This window comes from Stegodyphus dumicola, chromosome 2 (assembly GCF_044657685.1).
Source record: "Stegodyphus dumicola isolate Sdum_Otavi_A_Nest chromosome 2, ASM4465768v1".
NCBI lineage: Eukaryota > Metazoa > Arthropoda > Arachnida > Araneae > Eresidae > Stegodyphus > Stegodyphus dumicola.
Window position 1 is genome coordinate 154,740,857 of NC_140769.1, and position 14,112 is coordinate 154,754,968.

The window sequence follows — 14,112 nt, forward strand, 5'->3', positions numbered from 1 at the left end:
TAAGTCGCGCTTTAGAGACATGAAAAACGCAAGTTGAATTTCGTCAATCGGCCCAGTAGAACGGGAGATATTAGAACTGCCTCTTTTTTTTTCGCAGTGTACTTTTTCCCACCTTTCTACATGCCTGCGTGGTGTAACGGTAGCACACTTGGCCCGTATTCGAGAGGTGCAGGTTCGAGTCCCGGTGAAGGCGCAGCATATTTTTTCAGCTTCCTGACATCGAAAATAAATAACCTAATTTTTCTACAGTGGAACCCGAACTAAAAGGTGATGGATGACAATTCTTCACCACCAGGATTTGGCGATTGGGTCCCCTAATCCTCAGTCTCCCTTTAAATGGGGAAGTATATAAGGTATTTTCTTCCTCATTCCGGCATGTCTTCGTGGTATAACGATTACCACACTCAGTGCGCATTCGAGTTACGGCGAGGTCATTGCTCACTTTTCGTGTTTCTTGCTTCAAAATAACCTAATGTCTCTACAATACGTTTATAATTATTGATATTACAGCGAAGATCATTCTTTTCTCAGGAATTACTTACCGTCTGTCAGAGAGTAGGTAGAAAGCTATAGCTGTTCCGATGACTTCTTGCATGTCAGCTCCGATGATTGTAATCTCTAGCATAATCCATAAGATATAACGAGGAAGGGGTGCAAACCTTCTCCTACATGTTTCGGCCATGTCCTGTCCAGTAACGGCTCCCAGCCTTGCCGCCAAACGCTGAATGAAAAGCCCAACAATAGTTGCCCACATGAAAATCCATAATAGAGCGTATTTGGCCAATGTACCTCCCTTGAGATCAGCTTCGATATTGCCTGGATCCAAATAGGCGATACTCATGAGAAATCCAGGACCACTGAACATCCATAATTTCTTGAAACTGAAGTTGTACTATAAAATAAATGTAAGAAAATATTACTCATCAATTTAAAGTATTTTTTGGGGGTAGTTAATATTTTAATGAATTTAAAAAATAGTAGAATTCAAGATATTTATTATATCTTTTATCCATATTTTCTTGAAACCAAATTTGTACTGCAAGATAAATATAAGAAAGTATTGCTCATAAATTCAAAATATTTTTTTAGTTGCTCTAATAAATTTCCAAAAAGTTGAATTCAAGATATTTGTTATTACGTTTACCCGTATTTCCTTGAAACTGAATTTGCACTGCGTGATAAATTTAAGAAAACATCACTCATTATTCCAAATATTTTTTGGGGGAGGTTGCTAATGTTTTAATGAATTTAAAATAGTAGAATTCAAGATCTTTATTATAATGTTTATTATTAATTTTAAATTCTTTTGTACATTCCTTTTTGCAAAAAACCCATAAAGTTAAATAAAATCCATTGCTTTCATTGACTTTCTAATGCTTTTTTTTTAAAAAACAAAATAGTAGTTAATTTAAAATTATTCCTACTTTAAAATTTATTTTTACTTCGTGCAACGATATATCACTTTTAAGTTTCTAATATCTATTATCTTAGGTAGCGAAGAATATACAGCTTAAAGCCTCAATACCGCTTAAATTCTGCAAGGAAAGATTCCTCGTTCAGTGAACATAAAAAAGCTAAAAACTATATTTCTACACTGGTGAAATAAATTAAGAGAATTTAATATCTGATCTACGATCTCCAGAACTACTGGACAGATTTTAATAAAATTTGGTGTGAGCATAGGTTGATATAATACAAACAAAATAAATATTCAGCAGTTATAATAGACACACATGTTCGTGTGTAACACTCATGGGAGTCTGAAGATCTAAAACGGCTGTTGCAGAAGACACAAAAGAAATGGGTTAATAGGGGATATGGTCGCCTTTTACACCCATACAGGCCTTGCAGCGTGATGTCATACTCAAAATAAAGTAGTTTATCAGTACCTGTGACAAATGGTCCCACTCATTCAGCAACGCTGTTTTCAGTTCCTGGATGGTTCTCAGAGGCGGGTTGTGAGTTGCAATTGCCCTCCCCAGAGTGTCCCAGACATGCTCTATAGGGTTGAGGTCTGGAGACCTGGCTGGCCAATCCATAGGGCGAATATCCTCACTCTCGAAAAATTCATCGACCAGAAGAGCTCTATGCTACCTCGCGTCATCATCCTGTAAGATGAGCTCAGAGCCCACTGCACCCCGGAAAAGGCGAATATAGGGCTCCAAGACCTCATCTCTATGCCTCACACCAGCCACAGAGCCTCTGTCAAAGACGAGGAGAGGTGTGCGGCCATCCAACATGATGCCTGCCGAGACCATTACACTGCCACCGCCATAATTATTGAAATTCGTGGACATTGGAGGGTAGGTAGCGGGTTCCTGGCTCTCTCCATATGAAAGTACGGCGAGAATCGGGGTTTAGGCTAAAACGGGACTCATCGGTGAACAGAACAGTCGCCTATTGCTTTGTACTTCAATCACTATGCTGCCTGCACCATGCTAATCGGACTATCCTGCCCGTAGACGTGAACGAGACGCAAACAGCCGGTCTTCTGGCAAACATCCCTCTCTCATTTCTCATTCAGTCTTTTGGAAACAGTCACCCTTGTTAGTGTTCCTGTGGCTGCATACAGGTCCCGAGAGAGCTGAGAAGCTATAGCTCCTCTGTTACGCTGCGCTAAAATGGACAAATAGCGATCTCTTCTGGCCGTCGTGGCTCTTGGATGACCTTGCCCAAGCTTTCTCTCGATGGATCCAGTATCCTGCAACTGTTTCCATAGGTTACACACGACGCCTGGCGTTAAAAGAAACTCTCTGCATATCTGGACTTGCGATTGGCCTGCCTCTAGCCTCCCCACAATTCGACACCTCATTCCATCATTTAAACATTGGTCGTTACTCACTTTTACTGTTCCGATGCGAATTTAACTGATTACTGCAAGATAACACCAAGAAATTCGCCGAGGTGTCCTAACGAATGCAATTCGTCTTACCCTCCACGCGCCTATAAAGCCTCTTTTTCTTCTGGCGCCGCCTACACGCACGTGTAGCATGCCGCATACACGCACGCTGTATGAATGCAGAACATGCGTTGTTCTGTTGCGAAATGTGTATAGCTTCGATCTCCATTGTGTTCTATACAAATATACCCGCATTAAATTGCTTTTTTACTCAATTCCAAGGAAACAATTGGGGACTAAATTAGAACATTCAAAAACCTCTCTACTCAACCGTCGTAGAAAAAATTGTTACATAGGCTACTGCAGTCTGAGCCTGGCAGATGCAAAGGAGGAAAGTAAAACATCCTCTCAATGTCCAGCGTTCATTTGTCCTAAACAACACAAGGACTTTTCGCCCAACAGCAACTCATCACAGATCTAACACTACTACATATTCTTGTTGAGCAAGAAGCAGTAATTCAATCAGTATTTCATCTTTGCCCTACCACAAGCTTGTTCGATGAGTAGCATTATCCCTACAATTATGAAATGCCAGCTACGACGCTACATGTTCATCCAGCAATTAAAGGGCAAGGTGTAAACATACAACAGCATCGTCATAACATCCCCAACAATAACACTCCAGCTGTATACACGAATGGCTCACGTTTGGAAAATGAACCTGACAGCGCACTAGTTCTTTAGCATGGAGTAGGAACTTTACATCTATGGAAGTAGAGACTAAGAGATAATAATATCGTGTTTCAGGCAGAAGCAGTAGCTACCAGTACATTTTACCCAGTACGTCCCTCAACGAAACATACAGGATATCTCCATCCATACATACAGAATGTCAGTACTTCTGTCAACACTTAACTATCACCCCATACATCTCCTACAGATTCGCAAACCCATAAAGACTTAAGATGGCATAACATTATAACCTTACGATCTCCTGGGTGAAAGCGCCTACTGAAGTGAGTGAAAACAAAACTGCTAACAGATTAGCGAAGGAAGCAGCATCAGAAAGTATTCATTATTCCCCACCAGCATTTCGGCCACACGTATACTTGAAGAAGCAACTGAAATGCAAAGCAAAAATCAAATGGCAAACAGAGTTGGGTAAATACGAACAAAGCCGCCACACATAACACTGCATCACACAAGACGACAAACGCAACATCACTTTCCTCCAATTAACAAGATTTAATACAGGACATTGTCCTTTTTCCGTATATTTTAATGGACACGTCGCAGAAATACCAATCTATCTTTGGAGAAATTGGTACGCCAGACGATTATTGTATCATCTACCTACTTACCAGAGTAACACCACCTTATATGCAAGTCTTTAATATGCAAGTCTTCTGTAAGCTTATTGTAAAGCAATACCATCTGGTGGCAAGGATCGCCCAGATTATCGACAAGCTTGCAAAACTCGGAGCTGACCTATGCCTCTTTATATAATTAAAAAAAAAACATTTATTTAACCCTTTGGGGGAGACAGGAAAGAGCCTAGAGAAAGAATTTAATATTCACTTACATTGTTTCCAGAAGTTTTACTCTCTACACTATTCCTGTATTTAGATGTCACTCAATACGTGTTTGTAAATTTCTGTAATGTCTGTAAAGTCTTATCTTTGTAAAGTGCATTTGTAATGTGCACTGTTGTTTGTTCTGCTTAAAGTAATTTGACTAGCTTAAATAGTGTAATAAATATATAAATTATCGAATGTACTGACACACAACGGCTACAATAGCTTACAGTGTTATTTCACGTATCATCTAATGCTAGATATGGAGGCGCAAGACAATACCACCTAAGCTCTCGTTAGAATGATGGTGTCTCCGTCTCACGTCAATTGTATTAGGACCTGTGGCGCTGCCCTAGCTTTCATGCTCGTATGTTGCCCGTGCAGTCCTAAAGATCCTCGATATAGAAGGTGTTTGACAGTTGCTTTGGCCAGCATGTTCTTCAGATTTTTCACCCATTGATCGCCAAGTGACTGATAAGTCCCCACTCGCCAGCAACTACGATTAATGAATAACAGAGCTGAAGCCGCATGGAATGAAGTACCCGTATTTGTCATCGAAGCTCAGTTCTACTCGTTACTGAGCCTGATTACAGCTGTTGCAGAGGTGACAGCTCTGTGTGCTGAATTCTGCACTTTGTGTATTTCAAAACGTAGATTTCAAAACTTGCCAATTTATTCATATCATCTTCCTATTGTATTATATATTTACTAAAGATTTATTATTTGTTTTTCTTCCTGGGATAGCAATTTTATGTCTCGCAGTGTACACTGCGCAAAAAACAAAAATGAGACAGCACTATATCTTCCGTTCTACTGAGCCGATTGATGAAATCCGACTTTTTATGAGATAACATGGCAATATTTTTTCATATTTCCATTGTACGACTCAAATTTTGCCTAAATATTAAACTTTGTAAAATTTCGTGCGAAATTTAAGGAGAAATTCAAAAAATTATCTTGGGGTAATTTTTTACAGTTTGCGCCAAGAATAATTCACTTGACGAACTTCTTAACGTATGGCAGCCTATTTTCCTTTTCTTTTTACATTGTGCATGAGAGGAAAAAAAGTCACATGGTTATTACCTTCAAATAATTTTAACACGGTGCGTAAATCACATTAGACATCATTATCGCTTTCAACAAATATACCAAATTTCAAAACGTGCCAACATATAAATTCACGTCTATCTTCAGAAATTTTGAGTAAAAAGCTCTAATTTTTGTAAGTGCGCTAGAAATACATATACTTTAAGATGATGGTAAACATTTTATAGGTTATATTTCAAAATCATTTTCGAAAAATTTATAAAAATTTTTTTAAAATACAAATTTTAAAAATAAATCATAAAAAATGGGCGGATTTTCTTTGGAATGAACCTTAATTTCGAACTGTGAAAGAAAGAAGGAGATATTAATAAATATACATACCCAATTGAATTAACACTGAGGAGCTAAAATTTTGAGAGCTAATTTTTTCAAAACTACTCTTGTGATTTTTTACAAAACTTGGCAGTTTGACATAATTTGGAGTCGTAGAATCGAAATATGAAAAAAAAAAAAAAAAGAATTGGCATTTCATTTCAGAAAAAGTCGGATTTTGTGCCAAAATACCTAAATTAGAACAATGCTATATATATAATACATATATATATCCTAAGTCGCGCTTTCGAGACATAAAAAACGCAGGTTGAATTTCGTCAATTGGCCCAGTAGAACTGAGGATATATAACTATCCCCCCCCCCTGAATTTCGCATGGAAATTTCGTCAACCCAGTAGAACGGAAGATATAAAACTGTTCCCCCTTTCTTTCGCAGTGTACATTCAACACAATATTACAACATATTCTATGAATTCATTAATATAACATAGAAGTATAGCATGTTCTTGATTTTCTATCAGATATCTACTTTAATTCACTATGTCTTGCGAATCCGAAAATTGTATCAGGAAATCATGTGCAGAAGCGAATCTGGAGGTTGTGGTGTGTGTTCAATGTATCTTCAGTCAGCCATCTTGCGGCAGCATCCACTGCTTCAGTACCAATTTATAGTTCGTATTATTTATTGAAAATAAAAAGGTAGATAGCGTAACGGTCTTTATGATTTAAATGTTCATTGCTTTTATATGTTAATTTTTGCAAGTGGGTGCAATGCTTCAGGAAAATAATATTTATTATTAAAGCCATGCCGTTTTTGAGGATCGAATATTAACATTAAGCCTTTTTAATTTAAAATTAAACAAGAAAAAAATTTGAAGTTTATCAGTTATTACAAATACGTAAAAAGATTTTAGAACTTACATTTTCGGCTTCAGGAACTGCAATTCTGTCATCTAAACAATTTTCGCGGATATTGGAAGCTCCTTTTTCAGCTTCCAAAACTAAATTTGAAAACAGAGAAACGCCCGTTTCAGCGTTGGGAAGACGATTACCATCTCCAGTTCCTGTGTGAAACAATATTCAAATATAAAAACAAAATTAAAAGTTCATAAATTTCTTAAACTGTTGCCTGTTTAATGAAATTATTGTTAGAATATGGAGTTCGTAAGATGACAAGAACTGCAGAAGCAGACCTGCGTATACAATGACTGTTCGCCCATTTTTTAGATGAACTTCCTTGTATTTACCTAACCTTTTTGTGTTTAAATGTTCTGCTTGATAACCCTTATTCTTCTTTATCTTTCTAGATTGTTATTTCAAGCACAATAAAGCCTTTTGAAGTATTGGAAGAGATATGTTATCCCATTTTTCTTGAACAGCTTTCCAAAGTCTAAGACGGTTTGTTGGCCGAAGTTTGGACAATCCGCTTTTTAAGAGTCCAGAAGCGCAGTAGGTGATACATCAGAATATCTCAAAAATATAGTAGGGATATTAATTAAGGGTAGGGCTTGGTACACGTTTGTTGTTCCGTTTTTTTCCAGGAAATTAACAGTGGATTTTGACGTGGGGTTGCTTGCTTTGTCTTGATGCAGTTTTACTGATTAATGGCATTGTGGCTAAACAGAAGTATATCATATTTGAAAATTGGATATCAAATATGTTCCTGATAATATGCGGAACTGATCTTAACATTTTTTTCTACTCTCTTTATTTTTAATTTGCCTTACTAAGAAAAACCAGAAACAGTCCTAAATCCATTTCAAACTCTTCCTTTAGATTTTTTAAACCATCTTTTAAAATTTTCTTCTCCGCTTTGATGAAAATAATGAATCTCTTTTTATTGCAGTCATTTAAATACACCTAATACTCATCTAGTGCGACAGCAATTTTCCGTTTTTTGTCTGGATAAATGTTTCTCATAAAGAATTCAGCAGGGCGTTCTGCGTTCGGCGGTATATCTTACAGAAAGACGACATGCATTATGTTTTTTCGCCTTTTAAGATTCAAGTTAGCATTAATCATTTTGTTTACAATTGACAGTGAGCATTTTAATGGTTTTGCTACTGTTCTTTGAGTTGGCGGAATTTCTTTTAACATTAAAGATCTTACCTTTGCCAAATTCGAAACATTCCGTTTTTTCCTTGGATATATATTGGAACAACGTTTCCACTTGAAGCCAAATTTTGACGTTTTTTCCCTTTCTCGTTGACAATATTACCTACCTACGGTACTTTAGATATCGAAAAACGATGGCTTTCACGGTGTTTTATTATAATCAGATAACAATAATTTTCTTCGGAAAGAAACACATACATAGCCTTCCAACATTTGCTTCTTTAAAACCGCCATTTTGCATGTAAAATCGTCTAAAAATGCGAGATCAGCCTCTATATCCTTTAAATTAATTCTATAGCGTTTGTGAGAAAAATTTATCTCTATATAAAAGCATCAATTAATTTTAATGACGAAAACAAAACAAATACTTTCGCCCTTCCTGTGAATAATTTATTAGAAAGTTACAATTTTAAAGAATGTTTTCCATGAAACTGAACTCATATGTCAGAGTTTATCAGAATTATGAATATTCTCGGAATATCAAATAGTGCTGGTATGTCGTGATATGCAGTGAAACGGATATTTTTAGATCGTAATTATCTGAATGGATTAAGCATTAAAAAAGATTTAATATTGCATATCATACTGGACATAGCACTTTTAAGTATGCAGACGTTAGGTTTTCGGGACAAAATTCAGCCGAGTTTATCTTAACCAAGTATCTTCCATTTGCTAAAAATAATAATGGGGGTCATTGAGCCCCCTAAAATAATAAATCATCTTGTACCGCGGAGGAAAACCATGATATCGGTGGCCTGACTTATGTGCTACTTTTACATAAGTCAGTTTGTAAGGATCCTAAGTTTTACTAACGTTTGTTTTATTTTAAAACTGTACTATCACTTCTTATTTTCTACTTCTTTACTACTTAGAATTAAATGCTTTAACTTGTTTGTGCAAATTGTCTTGCTAACGCCCAAGTACTTAAGTTGTGGCTTTTTGCCAAGCGGGAGAGAGAAGGAGTTTTAGGAAGCAAGCCGCTTGCCACTGCAGTTTTACGAGTTTTCACTCGGTTGCTGGTTGCCTTTAAGGCCAGAGGTTTAGCCCTCTTGATATTTGCAAACGTAGTGTAGTTTCAGCAGCTCGGCGTACTACATACGTACCCTTTTTAAATAAAGGCCAGTCTTAGTGCTAGGCATTTGTATACTAATTCAAAGTTAGCTTTTAGTTAGAGTTTTAGTTAGTAGTTTTATATTCTTACGTTCAGACAACAAGTGGTTGGTCTCTGCATTCCGAAGTTCGGAAGTGTCTGTAAAGTATTGAAAATAAAGGGTTTCGTATACCCTTCCTGCTTGTGTCGTCTGTTATACACAAATCTTGGGCATAGCTTGAGTAAGCTCCCTGTTCTTATTCAGGGCATTTCATGTTTCCAAAGCAAATCAAAAGAAACACAAGTCCTGACAAGTTTTTAATTTGAACTAAACAATCTACATTAAAATGTCAAACTTTTTATGTGCAAGTAAAGGGAAATTGTGTTTGCTTTCCTTGTTAATTTATTCAGCAGGAGATGAAATGTATATGGCGGTGATAGTACTACTATACAAAATTTTGTATTACTGGCATCTCTACATAAGAGGGCTATTTAGAATAACGCTAGCATGAGCTTTATAAAATAGCATTCTTTTTGCTCAGTGACGTTAGAAACGACTTGAGTAAAATTTTTCCAAAAATGTTTAATCCTTTCCTTACGTTACGTTACGTTAAAGTATTCTTCTCATCTTTTCCGCACGCCTTCGTGGTGTAACTGTAGCAAGCTCGGCGCGTATTCGAGAGATCCAGGTTCAAGTCCCGGCGATTGCATTGCCCATTTTTCACGTCTCCTGCTTCAAATCACCTAATGACTCTACAGTGGCACCCGAACTAAAAATATGGTGGTCGATAATTTGTCACCACCAGGAGCTGGCGATTGGGACCCCTAATCCACAGTTTCTCTTAAAAAAGGTGGAGTATATAAGTACCAAAAATGGATTTTCACCCTCCTTCCCGCATGCCTTCGTGGTGTAACGGTAGCACACTCAGCACATATTCGAGGGATCTAAATTCGTGTCCCGGCGAAGGCATTGCACATTTTCACATCTCCTGCTTCAAAAAATGTAAGGACTCTACAATGTTATCGTGAGAACTGCTGCCAGGACGCGGGATGTCGTGTCTTTAATTTATCTTTTACTAACTCTCCGCAGCCTGTTTTTAAAGTGCTACCACTTCGTGAAACCTAAACTGAATGGCAGCACTCTGAGAACATAACATTAATATAATTTTCAAACTTAACATTTTTTAATTTCTTAATAAACCTAGCGATTCAAATGTAATGAACGCATTTCGTACCACATTAAGTCTTAGTTTTACTTTTTAAGAAAGTATCTAATTGATACTAAATTTAATTTATTGGCGGAGGGGATAGTAGTATGGGGAAGTTTGGTACTTTTGCCTTGTGTATCGTGATTACTAGTCAGTTTCCCGTTATCAAGTCATACACAAAGACACCCTTTAAACAGATAGTCCTAGTGTGCTTTACTATATTCAAATAATCTATTTCAATTAATAAACAGTGCCCTTTTGTATCCCAGGATGAAAGGAATCCATCAAAATCACCAGATGATTTATGAGTCGTGTAGAAGTATTTCAAAAGTCTTTTTTCAAAAGACGGATTTTCCAAATCTCTGTGACCTTCTCAATGTTCTTGAATATTTAAGAATACAACAATGAACCTATTGTTCCTAGAGTTGTTTGACAATTAAATTAATAGTATAGCATATCATTTGATATATGGGTTGTCAAAGATGTTTACATAACTTACGAAATCTGATTAAGTTCCAAATTGCATAATATTAGCTTTGTGTAGGAAGAAAAGAATTCCGAGGAAGATGTTGCCACAACGTTGTTGTTTACTAACTTCTCTTTTGCTTTTTATGTTTAAGGTCTTTTTCCTAGCTTCTTACACTGCCATTATTTTATTTTCCAAAATTAGGCAATATTATAAGCATTATTATCCGAAGATTTAAACCTATTATGTAATATATGAGAGATTCGCTCTGGTACGTTTTCTGGATTCTTATTGATTGTTTCAGGCGTCTGCAAACTTTGATTTCATCTATTATAAATTTATAACTCCGGACGTTTAATTTTGATATAAGTTTGGAGAAGGTTATTTGCAGTTTTACAGACAATCATATTCTAGAAGCTTCAACTGCGTTACGGCTTCTATTTATGCAGTCTTCTATCCTATTAAAATCTATGCGATTCTGTCTGTTTGTTTGTGGCATCATCTCCGGAATGGCGGTTAGTTAAGTTTCGAGAAAGGTATCCGCCCCGGATCCCAAAAATTCGGGGGAAGCCATTTCGACCATTCTCATATTCGTACGACTTTCGTCAGCCGAGATATTAATTAAAAACTCTGAAAACCGTTTTGCACTCATGTTTTCGAGTGGCAACAGTCTACCACGCTGGAAACGAAAATATGCTTTATTTCGAAAAGTGTTACCACTGCTCCCTTTAAAATCGTAGAGTCTGCTAATAAAAAAAATTGTAAGTTTCACAAAATATTAAATATATTATTATTATATAAGGTTATGTTCGTCATTGTATGTAGAAAAGTTTTCGTTGATATCGGCATTTTAAGTAAATAGTTGCTGTTGGGAACTTTTTTGTTTTAGATTAAGATAATTGGCACGGTTTGTTATTGCCACATTGATTATTTTATTGGTATTGAGGAAAAGTTGTTATGTTTCATTAAATTTAAATCATGACATCATACGTATACGTATTAACTTGAAGTGTCCAAAGTTTTTGTTTCCTGGTTTGGCAACAAAAACGTATTTACGAATGGGTTGTTGCTTGGAAAGAATGATCGGATTTCATTCGCAATGAAATGTTTTTATGCACTTTCTTGTCAAGTGTACATAGAACTCATAAATTTTGCTTTGGTCGCAGGTAGGAACTTTGTTGACATTACATTAAATTAGTAATTCATTTTATTTTCAGCTTTTCAGCACATAGAATTTCGAAATATTGCTTTGGCAGAAGCCCGCTCATCTGGAGGTCTTGCCCGCTAATAATTTTACAAAATCTGAGCAGCTTCTAATCTTTCGTAATTCTCAAAGAGCAAGAAGCGGGACTTTATCATTGTTAGCAGTTTATTTCACACATTGATGATTTCAAAAATAATGGAGATCAAATTAAAGAGTTTATGAAATTATACAGTTTGTAGAATAATATACAATTTTAGACGTTCGTTATTACTTGAAAGAATTTCAGCTCAAATCACTTAATAAAAAGCTTGTGACCTCGATGTAAGTTCCACAACAAGAATTCAATATATCACTTTTCACTAACATATTCGGAATATTTCACTAACATATTCGAAAATTTAGCTACGTAAGCTAAGGTTATCACTATTTTGATACTGACACTAATAAACTAATTTTCTGCTAGATATATGGCATCACTCTGACCTAGGAATAAAAGAGAATGGAAGTATATAAAACAAAACTGATTGGTTAAAATTAACACCTTACAAAATTATGATATATCGCATTTTATATATAATTGACTCTAGTGTGTTTCTAAGAATTTCAATACAAAATTAACTTTGCAGAATGAGTTCTTACCTGAGTTTCTTTTATCGTGTCCTTGGTTTGATGCCATTCTGATGCCACTTCTGGTATCCTTTTACAAGAAGCTCAGGAGAATCTCTATGTTGTAACAGGAAGTAATATTTACAAATTGAAATTTAGATATACTCTGCCATCAGTCAATCATTTCACATGTTCAACATAATCACCAAATTGTAGTAATCAGTATAAAATTTCTGATCATTTAATATTTACAACAGAATCTTCTGCAACAGTTCTCACTAAAATGTTTTTCCGATGCTTTTTATTTCAAATGACAAACTACGACATTTTGTTCAAGTTTCAAGATAATAATTGTAATAAAGAGGCTGTTCGCAATTTTTTAGACGATTTTTATTGCATTTACAGAAATATTTTACCTAAAAGTGTTGTGTTTTAAATGATTAAATTTAGTAATTTTTGATCGAAAATTATTTAAATTTGATAACTCTCATTTTTCACCATCTTTCGACACCTTAACTTCCAAGACAATAATTTTTTTTTTTTTTTTTTTTTTTTTTTTTTTTTTAGTAGCGGAAGAGGTATTTTATCCCATTCCTTTTGAACAGCTCTCCAAGTCCAAGGAGGTTGTTATTCGATGCCTGGACAATCCGCTTTTTATAAGTCCCGAACGCGCAAAAATCTGTGGATGATACATCAGGACTAGGGATATGAGTGAAGGTTACGGCCTTGATACACTTTTCTTGTACCATTTTTTACAGGAAATTAACAGTAGATTTTGACTTGAGGCTGCTTGCTTTGTCTTGAAGTAGTTCTACGGATTAATAGCACTATGGGTAAAGAGAAGGTATTTCAGATTTAAAGATTGTGTACAAAATATGTTCCTGATAATATACGGAATTGATCTAGACATTTTCCGCACTCTCTTTAATTTTTATTTACCGTTTCATAAAAAAAAAAATTAAAAAAAAAGCAACAATTCTAAATCCCTTTGAAAAACGTTCTTTAAATTCTTTGAACCATGTTCTAAGATTTTTTTTCTTCTCTTTCATAATAATAAATGGATTTCATTTTATTGAGGCCATGTAAATATACCCAAGAGTCATCTATTGTGAGAACATATTTCCATTTTTGTCCGATTAATTGTTTAAGATAATTCTGCGCCGCGTTCTGCTTTCGGCGATATGTCGTGGAGAAAGACGATGCACATTACGTTTTTTCGCCTTAAAATTCAGATCAACATTAATCACTTTGCGTACAGATAACAGTGAGCATTTTAATTATTATACAACTGTCCTTTGAATTCGAATATTTTCTTTTAACATTAAAGTTCTTACCTTTGCAACATTCGAAACATTCCGTTTTTTTCCCTGAATATGTATTTTGAACAATTTTTCTCCTTGAAGCAAACTTTTTCCCCCTCTCTTATTGAGAATACTATCTATCGTTGCTTTAGATACAGCAAAAATCATGGCTTTCACAGCATTTGTTAATAACGAAATGCGAATAATTTTCTTCGGAAAGAGCACAAAGATAGCCCTTCGTCCAGTGTTTCTTTAAAAGCGGCATTTTGAATGAAAAGAAAATTGTTAAGTAGCAGACGATAGTTTACACTTTCAAAACCATAGTTGTAG

General features: G+C 35.6%; 1 protein-coding gene across 2 annotated transcripts in view; it reads right to left on the reverse strand.

The window, feature by feature from the left end:
* The window catches only part of LOC118199135 (natural resistance-associated macrophage protein 2-like), a 108,021-nt gene that overhangs the window by 56,342 nt on the left and 37,567 nt on the right, over positions 1 to 14,112 (reverse strand). For both annotated transcript variants that reach the window (XM_085811324.1, XM_085811325.1), the window contains exons 2-4: positions 12,515 to 12,598; positions 6,714 to 6,856; positions 543 to 892 (exon numbers count right to left, since the gene is read on the reverse strand). In XM_085811324.1, coding sequence (XP_085667450.1) covers positions 543 to 892; positions 6,714 to 6,856; positions 12,515 to 12,551 — 530 coding nt within the window. In that variant the 5' untranslated portion in view covers positions 12,552 to 12,598. The remainder of the gene's footprint in view (positions 1 to 542; positions 893 to 6,713; positions 6,857 to 12,514; positions 12,599 to 14,112) is intronic.